The sequence below is a fragment of the Phocoena phocoena genome, chromosome 13 (assembly GCF_963924675.1).
Source record: "Phocoena phocoena chromosome 13, mPhoPho1.1, whole genome shotgun sequence".
NCBI lineage: Eukaryota > Metazoa > Chordata > Mammalia > Artiodactyla > Phocoenidae > Phocoena > Phocoena phocoena.
Genome location: NC_089231.1, coordinates 89,429,273 through 89,447,768, shown reverse-complemented (window position 1 = coordinate 89,447,768; position 18,496 = coordinate 89,429,273). Strand labels below are relative to the sequence as shown.

Below are 18,496 nucleotides of genomic sequence, written 5' to 3'. Positions count from 1 at the left end.
TCACAGGGGGAACGCTGAGTCACTCCTGAAAAACACCGCAGCCACGGAATGACCTGCTCCGGGAGAAACGCGCGCGCCTCGGCTCTGGGGCTCCTCTGACACAACTGCTTTTCAGCTTACACAATGGTTGTGATTTTTGTTTCCACAGCTTTCCTAAGATTTAAGTAACGCTTACAAAGGTGAGGTCAGTCAGACACCTTGACACTTTACCAGGCTTGCCCTCAAAAGAGCTCCAGGAGTCAAATCTGTTCGTGGCTGAGGCTGCCCAATAAATGCCTTGCTGTGCTGCCGCCACTGCCGAGCTGCCCTGACAAGGCTCCGAGCTCAGCACCCCTGGGAGGCCGTGGGTCTGTGGTACACACTTAACATTCAGAATGACATGTGCTGGGCTGTGCGGTGCTAGAGCCCCGGAAAAAGCTCTGCTCAATCAAAGCCATAGCACCTACGGAACGCTTAAACACAGACTTCTACAATAAACTCAATAATCAGGAAAATAAACTAGTTTTTACTGTCTGCAAATCCCTAACTTTGACATACAATACCACTCTGCAGTGGCCACTGGTGCTTTCTTTGAAGTGAAGTGCCTGTTACCAGTAGATTCCAAGTTACCTGGGAAAAAGCCCATCTCAGAACGAAGGGCCATGAGCTACACCAGATGATTCTTAGGTTTTATTTGAATTAAAGAAGCTCCAATGCTTTTATTCTGTTAAGTAGGGTCTGAATATTGCTACCATGGCACAGTGCAAGAAACAGAAAGTCCATTTTGTAAGTAAATCATCTGTATAACGTGACCGGAGGCCTCCTCATAAAGAAAATGAAATAGTCTGAATTTAAAAATTTTCAAGCATGATGCAACTCAGGTTTTTTTTCTTAAATGATCATAATGGTTTGCTTTCAAAAGGAGTCATAAGGAGACTTCTCATCTGAATGACAGCGATATTTATAAATAGCTTCTCTGCACCAGTGTTTAACCATTTCAGGAACCCACTTCCTCCATTCCCGTTACTTTACTACTCACAGGTCCTCACGGAACTGAACAAGCAGCAACGATCTGGTACCAAGGATCTGGCACCAACCAGGCTGGGGACCTGGCAGCAAGGATCTGGTACCAACCACGCTGAACAAGCAAGAGGCTCCCAGGTTTTAGTTCTTCTCAAGCTTGAACTGTGGACCCGACTTCATCCGCACACCCTTCCTCCCCTCCTGCGGGGACAGCATCTCCCCGCAGCGCCGTTACCAACACGGCGGCCACGGCTCTGCCTGGGGTTACGACCCACTTCCTGGACACCAGCACGTGAGCCGGCGTCTGGGGGAACGTCAAGCACCCCATCCTCCTTTAAGGGCCTGGATCAGGAGATTAAACCAACCACCCTCACCGGTTTGCTACGCAGTTTATCAGGGGGAAAACGTAAGGAATTACAAATTTCAAACTAAAATACGACCCCAATTTTGCCCGCCTGAGTTCTTTTTGAACATTAAATAGAGCACTTGCAAAAGCCACATTAACCCCCAGCTCCCAGGCCCCTCCCCGAGTGAAAGCCCTGAGGGAGCCTGACCTCTGGAAGCCACACGGGGGGCCCCTGGCCCTCCTCCACACAGAGCACCTCACGCCGCGGGGCTGCAGAGTTCCACCCAGAATCCCCCCAACCTCCGAACAAGCGAAACCAACCCCCCACCAACTAACCAACTACACGAGGCCGCATGCGATCTCATCAAAAGCCTTACAAATGCACTGCACTTCAAGCTTCGGTCTCATGGAGCTTTGGTTTAAAATACCTACACTGTTACAAGCGGATTTTAATTTTAGGCAGTGAACTGCATGAGTACATCTTCATCCCATTAAGGTATAAAACCTAATGTGATATAAAAGTAGAAAACAACAGAGAAAGAAGTCTTATACTTTAATCAATGTTGATTCAAAAGACACCAAATACTGTCTTTCGGTAATCACTGTGCTTTCTGAGAAGCAAAAGACTGATTTCCAAAACTAAAAATTTTTCTATGACAAATTCACCTTTGGAGAGCCAGAGTCATCTATAATTTAGACAAATTTGATAAATGGGACTTCAACCATAAGAGCATTAACATATTAACATAAAAATTACTTATGACATAAAAGCTTTTAAATCTTAACTTTCTACATTTTATACAGGATTTCAGTAAGTTAATATACAAGAGAAAATATATTTCAACTGTAATATCCTACAACAAGTAGAAAGAAGTATTAACAAAAGTCATTTTACTTGGAGCTGGCGGTAGTCTTTTTAAAACAATTAAGTTGTGTCAGGCCCAAGAAACAAGTCTTATATATCCTATGCAGACATTATGTCTGTCATGGGTTAGTCTATCTGGAAAGACAGATAGTTAAAGAGAAAATTATGACAGTATCATTAGCAACTTCAATATTTTGGTTAAAAATTAAATTTCTTTTTTTTATACTTCAAACAATTCGTATCACCAAGAATACCAACCTCTTTCATTTTATAACTGTTTATTTTATAAATCCAGTTGGATCCCTAGAAATTATTAGTGTGAGCCTGGATTAAGAAGGCAGGTCTGTAACCAGCTTAAGAAAAAAGGCAGTATTAGCAAATAAAACTCACTCTTCTCAGAAATAAGAGCTGAAGCAGGATTCTACCTGGTGAAGGTGACTTATCTGACTTATGTCCCCAGGGCCCAGAGACCCACCACGAGACAGCTGGTCTCTCCTCCGTACCTCTGATCAGAGACCTGCAACACGCCTCTGGGCCCTGAGCTCAGAGGTGGTCTGATTTCAAGGAGCGTCACTGCCACATATAAGCTGTCAAGGCAAATACTCCTGGACAAATACTTTGAAGGTTTGGTTTTATAATATTATTTTAAAAATATTTTATAATAAAGTTGCACTCTGCCTTGACATTTTATCTAAACTGCAAAATCAAACATCTGACTTATTTAGTGAACTTAAGTCAGCTGATTTAACTCAAATTAACTAAAAGTATCACACAGATACTATTGAGATTAAAAAAATGTCTGGGGGTTATGAAAATACTCAGCTCTTTTTACAAACATTTTAACTATAGGTCAAATTAAGGTAAAACTGGTGGTTTGCCATCACAGAACTCACACGAAAAATTTTTTGAACTTAACTTTTTCTTTTAACTGAAAATTACAAACTAAGGATTAGGATTTTGCTTCCCGCAGTTGTCAGCACTGAATATATGAGAACAATATAAAATATACTTGTATATAAAATCTGTAAATCTATTCTAAAATAAAAAATATTTTAAATGTATTAAAATAACATACAAAATGACTTACTATTATATATAGATAGTCAATAAATATCACACAAATCCCAGAAAGTTAAAATTCCAAGTGTTTCACGAACACCTCCAGTTCTGAACAGACCAACCTGGGGGAAAGGTCTGTGGCCATCACATCTGACCAGACAGGCTCACTTCAGTACTAGACACGGCACCTACTATATGTGCGGAGCACTCACCATGAAAAACTACTCATTTCTTACACTAGGAAACAATCTAAGGAATCCTGAGAGTTACCAACCCCCTAGATGGGGGTTTATGAATGCATTATACTCTCTTCTCTTTGAGCGCTGGAATAAAGGATAACTAGGAAGAATTTTACTGGGTATGTTATTACTCAGAGGGCTTGTACAGGCCTATTTATTTATTTCCACTATATAATGTTATAAGAAATTTTTTCAAATAAGAAACTTTAAAAAGTTTTGATATATACATACAAGTTTCTGGGGACTTTCAAAAATTGAAAATATGTCAGCAAAGTTGTTCATTTAGTTAAACAACAAGCTCTGTGTGTGTCTGTGTGTGTGTGTGTGTGTGTGTGTGTGTGTGAGAGAGAGAGAGAGAGAGAGAGAGAGAGAGAGAGAGAGAGAGGGAGAGAGAGAGAGGGAGAGGGAGAGGGAGGGAGGAGTGATGGAACGTCTAAAGAACTAGCAAAAACGCAGAGAGCGGGACTTCCCTGGTGGCGCAGTGGTTAAGAATTCACCTGCCAATGCAGGGGACACGGGTTTGAGACCCGGTCCGGGAAGATCCCACATGCCGTGGAGCAACTAAGCCCGTGCGCCACAACTACTGAGCCTGTGCTCTAGAGCCTGTGAGCCACAATTACTGAAGCCTGCACGCCACAACTGCTGAAGCCCGTGCACCTAGAGCCCGTGCTCCACAGCAAGAGAAGCCACAGCAATGAGAAGCCCGCACACCTCAACCAAGAGTAGCCCCTGCTCACCACAACTAGAGAAAGCCCGCGTGCAGCAACAAAGACCAATGCAGCCAAAAATAAATAAATAAATAAATAAATTTATTAAAAAGAAATGCAGAGAGCCAAAGATCAAATTTATTCTAATTTCATTGTAGACAAGTGTAAATACTTGTCAAGCCTTTAAGGTCTGGTCTGGGTGAAAATAGAGAAAGCATGTTGTTCTAGGATATATTTAAGACAGGCAGATGTGTATACAAGTACACTTTTTTTTAAACATTTAAAAAATAAAAAGTATAGGGCACCTGCATTTTTCCCACGGAAAGGAAAGAACTAACAGCAGCTGTAGAAGAAGAACTAGATCAGTACAAGTGCTGTGCTAAAGAGAAACTGAGAGAAGTCCAATCAACGTTCAGTAATAAACCAGAAGGCATGAGGTAAGTTTTAAAATTAAAAATTTGCTTTCCTGACCCTCCTGCAAGCCAGGTGCTTTAAAAAAAAGAAAAACACCTGCTTTACTAGGCAGCAAGTCCTGTGACGCTTACAGGTTTTCACGTTTATTACTTCTGTTGCCTGAAATGTTAAGCTGCTTCCTCAAAAGCTGGCTCCTTGTAAAGGTGGCTTTGGGTCGAGCAGTGACTGTGGGTGAGAGGTTTGGAGAAGCAAATTAATCGAGAAAACAGATGTGTGCCACTGTGCTCCCCCCTTTATGTGCACTTGTAGGTGCTGTGCCAGGGAAGCTGAACACAGCCAAAGCACAAATCCTCCTGCTTCGCCACCTGCACATTCACAAGGAGTTAGGCTGGGAAAGCCTGCTCGTTCACACCAAGCCAAGACCCCCAACCCTGTGGATCTTCCACACATTTCAGCCGATATGCTAGGCCTGCTTCTAAGCCCTGTTAAAATGTAAATACCTCTATTTTTTAAAAAACCTGGCAGTAGCTGATGAACCTTAGAAAGTCAGGTTAAAAAAATATTTTGAAAAGATCTTATTTGGGTTGGCAGGGCGCATCTCTCATCAACACACGCAGGTGTGTGGGTCTGTGCTTACGGGGAGCTGGGCTAGGGAGGCTCCATCCAGCTCTGCTGGTGAGCAGGTGCGGGGGTCTGCACCCACACCAGATGCACGGCCGCGAGGGCGCCCTGCACACCCACCTCGAGCGCCGTGCTGTCCGATAGGCACTGGGAAGACAATGCTTTGCTTTCGAGTGGGATCTAGACCTGGACTTGGATGACGAATGGTACTTGGGAGAGCGTGATCTTGTTCGAGACCGTTTTTTGTGCTTTTTCTTTTTCCTCTCTCTCTCTTCTTCTCTCGGCGGGTCTTTGCTTTTGCTTGAGCGCCCTTCCGGAGGCTTAATGTCTAAAGTGGGCAGAGGTCTGCCTCCGGCCAGTAGAGGGCAGGACACAGTACTGGCTTCCTGGGAACAGAAGCAAACGTCTGGATGTTAACAGGGAAAATGCGACATTTAAAAATGTGTGTTTATAAGCTTCCGACTTTGGGGCCCTCTCACCAATAACAAACCAACACCTCTTAGAGCGGACCATGCCTCCCTCTGTGGTGCTAAAATTCCTGCCCTGGCATCTTAGGGAGAATGATGGCTCCTTCGAAGTCAAGAGCTGAATGCCCACCTCTCCCGGCCGAGCCTTCCCATGCAGGGTTCCCTCCCAAGCCTGCTGCGCTGTGGCAGCTGGATTTGACGAAAGGAACGTGGCACGAAGGGCACTGTGTTAGGAAAAGAGCCCCGCTTGCTCTTTCGTAAATAATTGTGACTTTCCACCGAAAAGGAGATTCCTCTAGTATCGCGTTTTGATGAACCTCTGCTCTGCCTGAACCAGAAGAGGTTCCTCTTTGATTTTTAAAAAACTCTCTGTCACAAGGAAAATACATTTCTCTCCTTCTTTCTTTGTACCTGTGTGAGGGGATGGATGTTAACTCTTAACTCCTACTAACTTACTGTGGTAGTTATTTTGTTCTATATGTAAGTGAGATCATGCTGTGTACCTTGAACACACAATGCTGTGTGTCAACTGCTAACCAGAAAACTGTCACTCGCCATCTGCTCTACAAGGATGAAGACACTGGCCACTGCTGTCGCTGACCTCTGACACCCCCTGAAAGGAGCTCTGGGTGGAGATCAGGAAGGAGGCCCTCGGTGCTCTGGGAAAACCTGGCAGAACAGGCCTTCAGATAGAGTTTCAGAAGATTTTATGGGCCTAATTTCTTGCATCTCCTCATGCCTAGAAAAGCACTAACATCATTAATGGTGACATCTGCTCCTCGTGACGAGCAGCCACCTTCTGCCAAGATGTGTGCTCGACTGCATGCACCCCCTCACCAGAGTCACTTATCTACTGACCCCCGGCCCCCAACCTCTGCGGAGCAGTTCCTCGGCGCTCCTGAGAGGCTGTCTCCTGGGCTATCATCCTCGTGTTGCCCCAAATAAAACTTAACTCACAACTCTCACGTTGTGCACTTTTTGTCCGTTGACACAATTATATCTCAGTAAAACTGAAAGAAAAAAATAAAGCCACTAATGGGAATCACAAACAAGATAATCCCATCAGTGCAAGTCTGCCGTGCTCCACCCATGTGAATGCACCACACCACGGTACCGCACTTAGTAAGTTATCAGTCATCCTTAAAAACCTCTTTACCCAAGCACGACAGACACACAGAGGAGTGCACAGACCTTCAGGACGCTGCCTCCTCAACTCTCACGGTGGGACACCAGCACACACATCAAGGAGCCACCACCCTCAGCACTGTGGCATCCAGAGCACGCCCATCGCTGGGACTTTACTGTAAAGTGCTGGAGACGCACACCTGAGGACCACATCGCACTCTCCGATGGCAGGAACGATAAGCTGCCTGCATGGCCGTCAGAAGGGTGCACTCCTGGCTCACTGTGGCCCATCCCAGCAGTGAGTCAGTACAAACCAGCTTGAAAGAACCATCCTATGTTTATTGACGTTAACATTTGTCCACATCACGTTGTAAGATGAATAAGTGAAAAACCCCAACAAACCCAGAACTCCAAAAACCCACCACCGGTGTTTTACATTTGCAGCTGTGGCCACCCACCTGCAGCCCTTCCCCTCGTCCTGAGAAAGGTCATTTCCTCAATTCATTTACACGAATTTTAACTACAGCCAGCAGAGATATATCGAGAAGTCTGCAATGTGTCATTTTGTGCCTCGGAGGATTCAGCTGTAAGGTTTACGGAAAACAATCCCAGGGAGGGGCTGCAGCCCGGGGGGGCCGTCTCGTGGGCCGCGTGGGTGCTGGCTGCTGCCGGGTGCTGGGCTCTAGCAGGACCGGCCTCCCCTCTATTCTCCGCAGGTCCATTTGGACAAGGCCAACTGGATGAGGGAAAACAACACTTTGTGCAAATGGTTCTTCTAAAGTTGCGCTTTTTGCCCTGGCGGTGTTCCTGCGGCCGGAAGAGGATGCCACCCTGGGTTAGGGGTCAGGGCTGCGACCCGAGGGCAGTGCTCTGCCTGCCTACTGTTTACACTCACAACACCGTCTCTCACACCTTCCCTTCCTTGTGAGCTGAGAGGCAGCAGGGCCGAGAATCGCTCAAGAACAGTACGCTCTGTTCCCAAAGCAGTTTGCTCTTTGTAGCCGGGGCCACCGCAGAACGGGGGGCGCACGGGCCGCCTGCCGTTCCTGGCTGGGCTTTGCTCATCTCCTCCATGTCAGCGCTGCCCAGTTTTTTTTTTTTTTTTTCCCAGTTCATTTTTAAGGCTCTGCCTAAATTGTCTCCAGGGAACCCATTTCATCGTGAGACAGTTCTTCGTATCAAAAAGGTCTTTCTCACTTCAAAATCTTTTAGTGCAATAATATTTTTGGGGTTACATTTAAAAATAATTGGCTGTTGTTAAACAATTCTACCATGTAGAAATGAACCTTTACTTCTAAGAACACCTAACTCCCACTCTGGCACTCCATAAACTTATATACAAAATGATATGTTAAGACTAAAATAAATAAAATGTAGTGAGCTTTCTAACTTTAAAGGCTGGCGGAAGGGAAGTGCTGGCTGTGCCGCCAGCCGTGCTGCCTAGTAGAGAACCCTGTTGCCGCTTGGCTGCAAGAACCAGCTTTTAGTGCATTTAAAAAATCCCAGGGCTTCCCTGGTGGCGCAGTGGTTAAGAATCCGCCTGCCAATGCAGGGGACACGGGTTCGAGCCCTGGTCCGGGAAGATCACACATGCCGCGGGGCAACTGGGCCCGTGAGCCACAACTACTGAGCCTGCACGTCTGGAGCCTGTGCTCTGCAACGAGAGGCCGCGACAGTGAGAGGCCCGCGCACCGCGATGAAGAGTGGGCCCTGCTCGCCGCAACTAGAGAAAGCCCTCGCATAGAAACGAAGACCCAACACAGCCAAAAAAAAAAAAAAAAAAATCCCAGTAACTGTGGACTCTAAATTAGGAATATATACATGGCACGAACAAGGAGATGGAAGTAGGGGTAAGAGGCGCCAATGAGCACTTCCACACCGGATGCACGAGGCCTCCAGCAACGGGGAGTTAGTGGTCACGGCCCCAGGGGCCACAGGGCAGTCAGGGCTGCTGCGGAGATTTTCCCTGGAGAAGCAGAGAGAGTCTATTTTAGAAGAACTGAGACATGGTTTCCATCCTTTATCTAAGTGGTTTGTTGAGTGAGGAGAAACACAGAATGGCTGTCTTTCTCCCTCAGGGTTCTCCCTTCCTGCACATGAGGACAGAACCACGGTACTAATTAGTGATGATTAGTGCTGCACTAAACGGGGGAGAGATGGGAAAACACGCCCCCATGATGGACGTCTGCAAAGGATAAGGACCAGGTGGACGAGGCACCCTGCAGGCGGCCGGTCCAGGACACCAGGCGAGGGTGAGTGGCAGCTTATCAGATGAATTCCTATTTATACGTATTGCCAACCTGGTAATTTGTACCTCTGAACTTTATTACTGCTTCTTTTGCCTTTATCCTAACTAACGCCCGTCATTAGGAATACTTATTTCAGCACTGTGGTTATAGTTTAGTACTTCATTTTGAGGCGAGGGAATAAGTGAATCAATATATTCAAAATATAACTCGTAATTAGGTCATGGGGTCTATTTATTCCAATAAAGTGACTGATCACCCTTCACCATTAAAGTGAAAATCAGCAACTGAGGTGGGGGCCTTGGCTGGGCTGAATTAAGATGATGCATTGTGACGACCTCACTGTTTTTTTCAGCCTAAAAGTACTAAGAGGATATTTTTTAAAAACCCGGCAGTTAGACTTAAGAATAAGAAAAAAAAAAAAGGATAACCAAGCCCACATGCCCAGGGGCAGCCCCCCAACAATGGTGACCCCAGGGGCAGGCTGTCTGTGCCAGCACGTCTCGGGGTCCTGAGATGTACGCTCTCCCCAACATGGCTCCACTTCTGAAACCAAGCAACCTCATGACGCGTCCCACCATGCAGGGCGGTGGCTCTCGTGACCGACCGCACCAGGGGGAAGCAGGCGCGGGTCACGCCCTTATTCAGGGTGAGGCTGAAGAGACTTCCAGGCCGCCCGCACTGCCAGACAGGACGGCTGGATGCAGGAGCTCTACCCAAACACAAGCCGAAGGGCCTGGCCTGCCCGGGCCTCCAGGGCTGCTCAGAGGCAGGGCTTCCGTTACGTCCAGGTTCAGGGAGCGGCCAGCACCTGGGACACGTCAGGACAGGCGTGTGTTCTGGCCTCTTCAACTACACCCAAGGCGTTCCTGGGTGCACAGCTGGCGCAGGGGGCACGGACTCAACAACACAGAGGGGTGGTTCGTGGATATTAACGACATGAGCCACAGAACTATTTCAGGAAAACATCACTCGGGCTGTTCAGAAAAGCGCGGTGGCCCCCTGCTCCCTCTGCAGCCCGGCACCCTCTCCCCTACTTGCAAGAACACCGTTGATGTGGACATTGGCCCTTCCTGCCCTCTCAGTGCATGAATTCCGGATGAAGATCTCCAGCTGAAGCAGAAGACAGATCAGAACATTCTGCTCTCCCCGGCCACCGTGCTACGTTGAGGGAGAAGCACGTGACCCGAGTCTGGCCCAGGTCAACAGATTCAAGACCAGACTGAGCGGGGCGGGGCTGTGGAGTGAGGCACTGAGACAGGGGCCGGAGGGAGCAGAGCTGTGGAGTTCAGCCCACCCAGGAGGCTGAGCCTGCAGAGGAACCCTCGAGACATCGTGAGCCCCAAGCATGCTGCGCCACCCTCACAACTCGGAAAGTGAACCCAGCTAGTTACTGGACTTGCTTAAGTCATCTGGGGGCCGTCGGGTGGTTTTCTAGCACATGTAATCAGGGCCCTGACTGATGCAGCAAGCCAGGCTTTCAAACTACTGGAAAAGAGATTTAAATGCCCAGCTAGCTCTGTAATCTAGACCTGGCTGCAGTGATGGAAACATACTCTTTCTGCACTGCCCCCCACTGCAGTTAGCTACCAGCCATGTGCGGCTACTGAGCGCTTGAGATGTGGCCAGTGTGATCAAGGACCTGAATCCTGAATTCTAACTGAGTTAAGCTGAAATTGCCACGTGTGGCTGGTGGCCATACTGCACAGTGCACATCCGGAAGGAGTCAATGGCCCTGCTAATTTGTACTATAAATTATATGAAAACCCCAAGACCAAGTCACTGCTGAGTCAACACCCTCCCTGCAGCCCCACACCTCCCTTGTCTAGTTTCTGAAGGCGCCTGGCTGAGGCTCTGCACAGGGTGACCCGTGAGGAGCTGCCTGTGATGCCCGCGAGGGACACAGCAACAGAGCCGTGCGGCAACCAGTGTCCAACAAGCAAAGCGGCCTTTGGGGATGGAGTGTTAATACTCCAGCAAAAGTGATCAGAGCACAGATCATCATGGGGTAGAAGAACACATAGGTTGGTCTGAGTCGTGACTGGCAAAATCAGGAAGGAACATGAGAAAGATTAGTCATTTATAAGAGTATTTAAGGGCTTCCCTGGTGGCACAGTGGTTAGGAATCCTCCTGTCAATGCAGGGGACACGGGTTTGAGCCCTGGTCCAGGAAGATCCCATGTGCTGCGGAGCAACTAAGCCGGTGCGCCACAACTACTGAGCCTGCGCTCTAGAGCCCCTGAGCCACAACTACTGAGCCTGCGCTCTAGAGCCCCTGAGCCACAACTACTGAGCCTGCGCTCTAGAGCCCCTGAGCCACAACTACTGAGCCTGCGCTCTAGAGCCCCTGAGCCACAACTACTGAGCCTGCACTCTAGAGCCCCTGAGCCACAACTACTGAGCCCACGAGCCACAGCTACTGAATCCCACGTGCCTAGAGCCCGTGTTCCGTAACAAGAGAAGCCACCGCAACGAGAAGCCCACGCACCACAATGAAGAGCAGCCCCCGCTCACCGCAACTAGAGAAAGCCCGCGCGCAGCAACGAAGACCCAACGCAGCCAAAAATAAATAAAATAATTAAAAAAAAAAGAGTATTTAAAAACTTGTGCCCCTTATTTTGGTAACAGTGGGAAACAATACTGATCAGTCTTTGACCAGAATAAAGTATTTGTCAACAAATTAGCACACAAACTAGCAACTATTATTTCCTGCTGTGGGAAAATAAACTGCTCAAAAGCAGACTAACATACATTTTAAAATAAAATCTTATTTCTGAAGTAACACTACATTAACCACTAAATGGGATAATTATATAAAGGACTCAAGATATATTATACGTTTGAAATCAGACTTTGAAACGCATCCTCTAAAACCGCATTTGCAAATGTCTACCAGTGCACATCAAGCCAGAGTCTCCCCAGTCGACCTCGCAGGCAGGGCAATCGCCCAGGTCTGACTGCTGAGGCCTCTTTCCAGATGACCCTCTCCTGCCCTCCAATCAGCTGTGCCCGCTCAGAGTGCTGTTGCTGCCGTATCCACATTCTTCCGTGGAAAAGTACTGCAGCGGTTCAGCCTCTCCCAGACCTGTCCCCATCGCCGTGCTGGTTCTGCCCCTTCCTCCACAGACCCTTCATTCAGTGCAGGGTTGGGCCAATCACTGCTGCCTGCGCAGGTTTCACCCGTCTCCGCAGCTTGTGGGTCTTTGGCCCCAGAGTGCCCTCGCCCCCGTCACCTCTCCAAATGACCATGGTTCCCCAAGACCCTGCTCAGTCCCCAAGCACTCTACGGACCCTGCCCTGTGCCACCTCTGCTGTCCTGGGGGCCCGGGGCCCTCACCCTCTTGCTCAGAGCTGCTCTGTGCCCCGCAGGGCTGACCTGGTGGAAATGTCCATGGGCAGATGCCAACCACACGAATGCGACTGGTCATGGAATAAGAGACAGGCTTCTAATTCACATCCCAAAGCGCCCTGAATATAACAGAGGCTCAACAAACATGGGTTGATTTTTGTTCCCCTTTCCTTTTCAAACTCTTGTTGGACCTGTAAACTTGGCAGGATCATTAACTTGAAAAAATTGCTGTTATCTAAACAATGTCTTGAAGTCTGTTGTCACCACGTAAATGACGGCATGATTCAACAGGGATTCAATTCAAGACTTCTGATTTCTCTTTGTTTTGAATTAAGAGCGCAAACAAACACACACCAAAAATGGGATGGTATATACACAGATTTCTAAGTACTACTTATGAATAGCGTTTTAAATATTTTATATACTGCTTAAAAATTTAACATACTAGTATCTGTCCACATCAATAAACACACTCCAAGGCATCATTAAAAGTTATACCTGAGTATGTAAAAATCACCTCTCCTAAGAGATCGATGGAACCGAACAGACAACCATGCACTAACAGAGCATGTACAGCTGGGACTGAGTATATAATAAAAGGGCCCTTGAACCAGTGCAAAAAGATGTGTGATTTAGTGGGTTGTGTTGTGTCTAGCTATATGCTCCCCAGAATGAAATAAATTCCCAGTGGGGCAGATTAAAAGACAAAAAGGAAACTGTTGGTAACACTGGTGATACAGAGCTAACACAAAACAGGAGAGAAAAGCCAGCCAGCCAGGAGAAAAGTAAAGGTTATGGAAGGGGTTCACAGCAGGGGAATAAAAGGTCACAAAACCCGTGAAAAGTTACTCAGTTAACACCTATAATTAAAATATGTAGGTTAAACCAAACAGATACCATCTTTTCCTATCTATCAGACTCACAGAATTAAGGTGGATGACAGCCAGTGACGGCAGGGCGTGAAGACAGTTACATTCACACACCACAGAGACAAACAAAATGAAAACAACCCCCCCCCCAAAACTGCTATAATTGTTCTAGGCACTAATTTAGCAATAAAATAAATTAAAAAAATTTTAAATCTGAAATTTAAAACTCAATTCCACGGTCAGGGATTTATCCTGTGGATATACTCACCTCAGTGAGTACAGAAGGCTTAAAGCAGCACTGCTGTAACAGTAAAACCCCAGGAGCGGCTTGCATTTCCACCAGCAGGGAGGGGTGCACCAAGTACGGCACATGCAGGTGGTGCTTGATTTCAGGACTGATGTATGTATGAAAGGACTGATAGTCACTCATCCTGTAAACAGTTACCAAGTGTCTATTACACACGAGGCACTACTCTGGCACTGATGCGGAAAGATCGCTAGCAGAAGTGAAAAGAATCTAGATACCAGAATAATGGACAGGGCACAGTCCTATTATTGTAATATTCAAAATCTATTCCTAAATAAACAGGATGACGGGTGCCAGGGGCTTGGAGAGGGGAGCGGGGAGCTGGTGTTTAATGCGCACAGCTTCAGTTTGGGAAGATGGAGAAGTTCTGGAGGTGGATGGTGGGGATGGCTGCACGACAACATGAATGCCCCTGAACTATATGCTTAAAAAGCGTTAAAATGATAAACTGCATGTATATTTTACGCAATAAAAAATGAATTAAAAACGGATACTTTGGAGACGGCGGGGAAGATGGCGGAAGAGTGAGACACGGAGATCACCTTTCTCCCCACAGATACATCAGAAATACATCTACACGTGGAACAACTCCTACAGAACACCTACTGAACGCTGGCAGAAGACCTCAGACCTCCCAAAAGGCAAGAAACTCCCCACGTACCTGGGTAGGGCAAAAGAAAAAAGAATAAACAGAGACAAAAGATTAGGGACAGGACCGGCACCACGGAGGTGCAGGGAGGAGCAGGGCGGAGACTGCGCATGGCGGAGGGGGAAAGCTTCGGAAACGTGGAGGAGAGCGACAGGGGTGCGGAGGGCAAAGCGGGGAGATTCCTGCACAGAGGGTCGGTGCCGACCGGCACTCACCAGCCCGAGAGGCTTATCTGCTCACCCCCCGGGGCTGGTGGGGCTGGGAGCTGAGGCTCGGGCTTCGGTCGGAGTGCAGGGAGAGGACTGGGGTTGGCGGCGTGAACACAGCCTGCAGGGGGTTAGTGCACCACGGCTGGCCGGGAGGGAGTCCGGGGAAAAGTCTGGACCTGCCGAAGAGGCAAGAGACTTTTTCTTGCCTCTTTGTTTCCTGGTGCGCGAGGAGAGGGGATTAAGAGCGCTGCTTAAAGGAGCTCCAGAGATGGGCGCGAGCCGTGGCTATCAGCGCGGACCCCAGAGACGGGGGGGGAGAAGCTAAGGCTGCTGCCGCCGCCACCAAGAAGCCTGTGTGCAAGCACAGGTCACTATCCACAAACCCTTCCGGGGAGCCCGTGCAGCCCGCCACCGCCAGGGTCCCGGGATCCAGGGACAACTCCCCCGGGAGAACGCACGGCGCGCCTCAGGCTGGTGCAACGTCACGCCCGCCTCTGCCGCCGCAGGCTCGCCCCGCATCGTGCCCCTCCCTCTCCCCCCGGCCTGAGTGAGCCGGAGCCCCCAAATCAGCGGCTCCGTTTTTTTTTTATATATTATTTTAAAATAATATCCTAGCAAATTCTACCACCATTTGAGTGATTAATAAACAATAAAACTTTCATTTATTTTCTAGCACCTGAAAACATCTCTAAACCTTTCAACTGAAGTATGTATAGATGAATGTGCAGACCAAAGTAAAAGCATCAAGATAATTATATTTAAAAATGAGTCAGGATTAAAGGCGATGTCCTCCTTTTTAAAAGCATATTGCAGTATTCCAAGTACATATCCTTACTCTCAGCGGCTCCTTTAACCCCGTCCTATGTGAGTGAAGAACACACGCCCTCCTGCGACCTACGCACAGAGGCGGGGCCAAATCCAAAGCTGAGCCCCCCAGCTGTGCGAACAAAGAAGAGAAAGGGAGGGAAATCTCTCCCAGCAGCCTCAGGAGCAGCGGATTAAAGCGCCACAACCAACCTGATGTACCCTGCATCTGTGGAATACCTGAATAGACAATGAATCATCCCAAATTCAGGAGGTGGACTTTGAGAGCAAGATTTATGATTTTTTCCCCTTTTCCTCTTTTTGTGAGTGTGTATGTGTATGCTTCTGTGTGAGATTTTGTCTGTATAGCTTTGCTTTCACCATTTGTCCTAGGGTTCTATCTGTCCGTTTTTTTTACTTAAAATTTTTTTTCTTAATATTTTTTATTTTAATAACTTTCTTTTATCTTACTTTATTTTATTTTATTTTATCCTTTCTTTCTTCCTTCCCTCCCTCCTTTCTTTCTTTCTACTTCTACTAATTCTTTCTTTCTACTTTTTCTCCCTTTTATTCTGAGCCGTGTGGATGAAAGGCTCTTGGTGCTGCAGCCAGGAGTCAGTGCTGTGCCTCTGAGGTGGCAGAGCCAACTTCAGGACACTGGTCCACAAGAGACCTCCCAGCTCCACGTAATATCAAATGGCGAAAATCTCCCAGAGATCTCCATCTCAACACCAGCACCCAGCTTCACTCAACAACCAGCAAGCTACAGTGCTGGACACCCTATGCCAAACAGCTAGCAAGACAGGAACACAACCCCACCCATTAGCAGAGAGGCTGCCTAAAATCATAATAAGTCCACAGACACCCCAAAACACACCACCAGACGTGGACCTGCACACCAGAAAGACAAGATCCAGCCTCATCCACCAGAACACAGGCACCAGTCCCCTCCACCAGGAAGCCTACACAACCCACTGAACCAACTTTAGCCACTGGGGACAGACACCAAAAACAACGGGAACTACGAACCTGCAGCCTGCAAAAAGGAGACCCCAAACACAGTAAGTTAAGCAAAATGGGAAGACAGAGAAACACACAGCAGATGGAGAAGCAAGATAAAAACCCACCAGACCTAACAAATGAAGAGGAAATAGGCAGTCTACCTGAAAAGGAATTCAGAATAATGATAGTAAAGATGATCCAAAATCTTGGAAATAGAATAGACAAAATGCAAGAAACTGTAACAAGGACCTAGGAGAACTAAAGATGAAACAAGCAATGATGAACAACGCAATAAATGAAATTAAAAGTACTCTAGATAGGATCAATAGCAGAATAACTAAGGCAGAAGAACGGATAAGTGACCTGGAAGATAAAGTAGTGGAAATAACTACTGCAGAGCAGAATAAAGAAAAAAGAATGAAAAGAACTGAGGACAGTCTCAGAGACCTCTGGGACAACATTAAACGCACCAACATTCGAATTATAGGGGTTCCAGAAGAAGAAGAAAAAAAGAAAGGGACTGAGAAAATATTTGAAGAGATTATAGTTGAAAACTTCCCTAATATGGGAAAGGAAATAGTTAATCAAGTCCAGGAAGCACAGAGAGTCCCATACAGGATAAATACAAGGAGAAATAGCCAAGACACATATTAATCAAACTATCAAAAATTAAATACAAAGAAAGCATATTAAAAGCAGCAAGGGAAAAACAACAAATAACACACAAGGGAATCCCCATAAGGTTAACAGCTGATCTCTCAGCAGAAACCCTACAAGCCAGAAGGGAGTGGCAGGACATACTGAAAGTGATGAAGGAGAAAAACCTGCAACCAAGACTACTCTACCCAGCAAGGATCTCATTCAGATTTGATGGAGAAATTAAAACCTTTACAGACAAGCAAAAGCTGAGAGAGTTCAGCACCACCAAACCAGCTTTACAACAAATGCTAAAGGAACTTCTCTAGATAAGAAATGCAAGAGAAGGAAACGACCTATAATAACGAACCCAAAACAATATAGAAAATGGGAATAGGAACATACATATCGATAATTACCTTAAATGTAAATGGACTAAATGCTCCCACCAAAAGACACTGACTGGCTGAATGGATACAAAAACAAGACCCTTATATATGCTGTCTACAAGAGACCCACCTCAGACCTAGAGACACATACAGACTGAAAGTAAGGGGATGGAAAAAGATATTCCATGCAAATGGAAACCAAAAGAAAGCTGGAGTAGCAATTCTCATATCAGACAAAATAGACTTTAAAATAAGGACTATTAAAAGGGATAAAGAAGGACACTACATAATGATCAAGGGATCGATCCAAGAAGAAGATATAACAATTGTAAATATTTATGCACCCAACATAGGAGCACCTCAATACATAAGGCAAATACTAACAGCCATAAAAGGGGAAATTGACAGTAACACATTCATAGTAGGGGACTTTAACACCCCACTTTCACCCATGGACAGATCATCCAAAATGAAAATAAATAAGGAAACACAAGCTTTAAATGATACATTAAACAAGATGGACTTAATTGATATTTATAGGACACTCCATCCAAAAACAACAGAATACACATTTTTCTCAAGTGCTCATGGAACATTCTCCAGGATAGATCATATCGTGGGTCACAAATCAAGCCTTGGTAAATTTAAGAAAATTGAAATTGTATCAAGTATCTTTTCTGACCACAATGCCATGAGACTAGATATCAATTACAGGAAAAGATCTGTAAAATATACAAACACATGGAGGCTAAACAATACACTACTTAATAATGAAGTGATCACTGAAGAAATCAAAGAGGAAATAAAAAAATACCTAGAAACAAATGACAATGGAGACACAACGACCCAAAACCTATGGGATGCAGCAAAAGCAGTTCTAAGGGGGAAGTTTATAGCAATACAAGCCCACCTTAAGAAGCAGGAAACATCTCGAATAAACAACCTAACCTTGCACCTCAAGCAATTAGAGAAAGAAGAACAAAAAAGCCCCAAAGCTAGCAGAAGGAAAGAAATCATAAAAATCAGATCAGAAATAAATGAAAAAGAAATGAAGGAAACGATAGCAAAGATCAATAAAACTAAAAGCTGGTTCTTTGAGAAGATAAACAAAATAGATAAACCACTAGCCAGACTCATCAAGAAAAAAAAGGAGAAGACTCAAATCAATAGAAGTAGAAATGAAAAAGGAGA

The 18,496-nt window shown here is 46.3% G+C and overlaps 1 protein-coding gene across 2 annotated transcripts in view; it reads right to left on the bottom strand.

Annotated features, from left to right (window-relative positions):
* Positions 1-18,496, bottom strand: part of SFSWAP (splicing factor SWAP) — an 86,800-nt gene that overhangs the window by 11,898 nt on the left and 56,406 nt on the right. The window contains exons 14-15 of one of the 2 annotated variants that reach the window (XM_065889796.1): positions 5,370-5,639; positions 198-349 (exon numbers count right to left, since the gene is read on the bottom strand). In XM_065889796.1, the coding sequence (XP_065745868.1) occupies positions 198-349; positions 5,370-5,639 (422 nt within the window). The remainder of the gene's footprint in view (positions 1-197; positions 350-5,369; positions 5,640-18,496) is intronic. The other variant, XM_065889797.1, reaches the window with a different exon arrangement.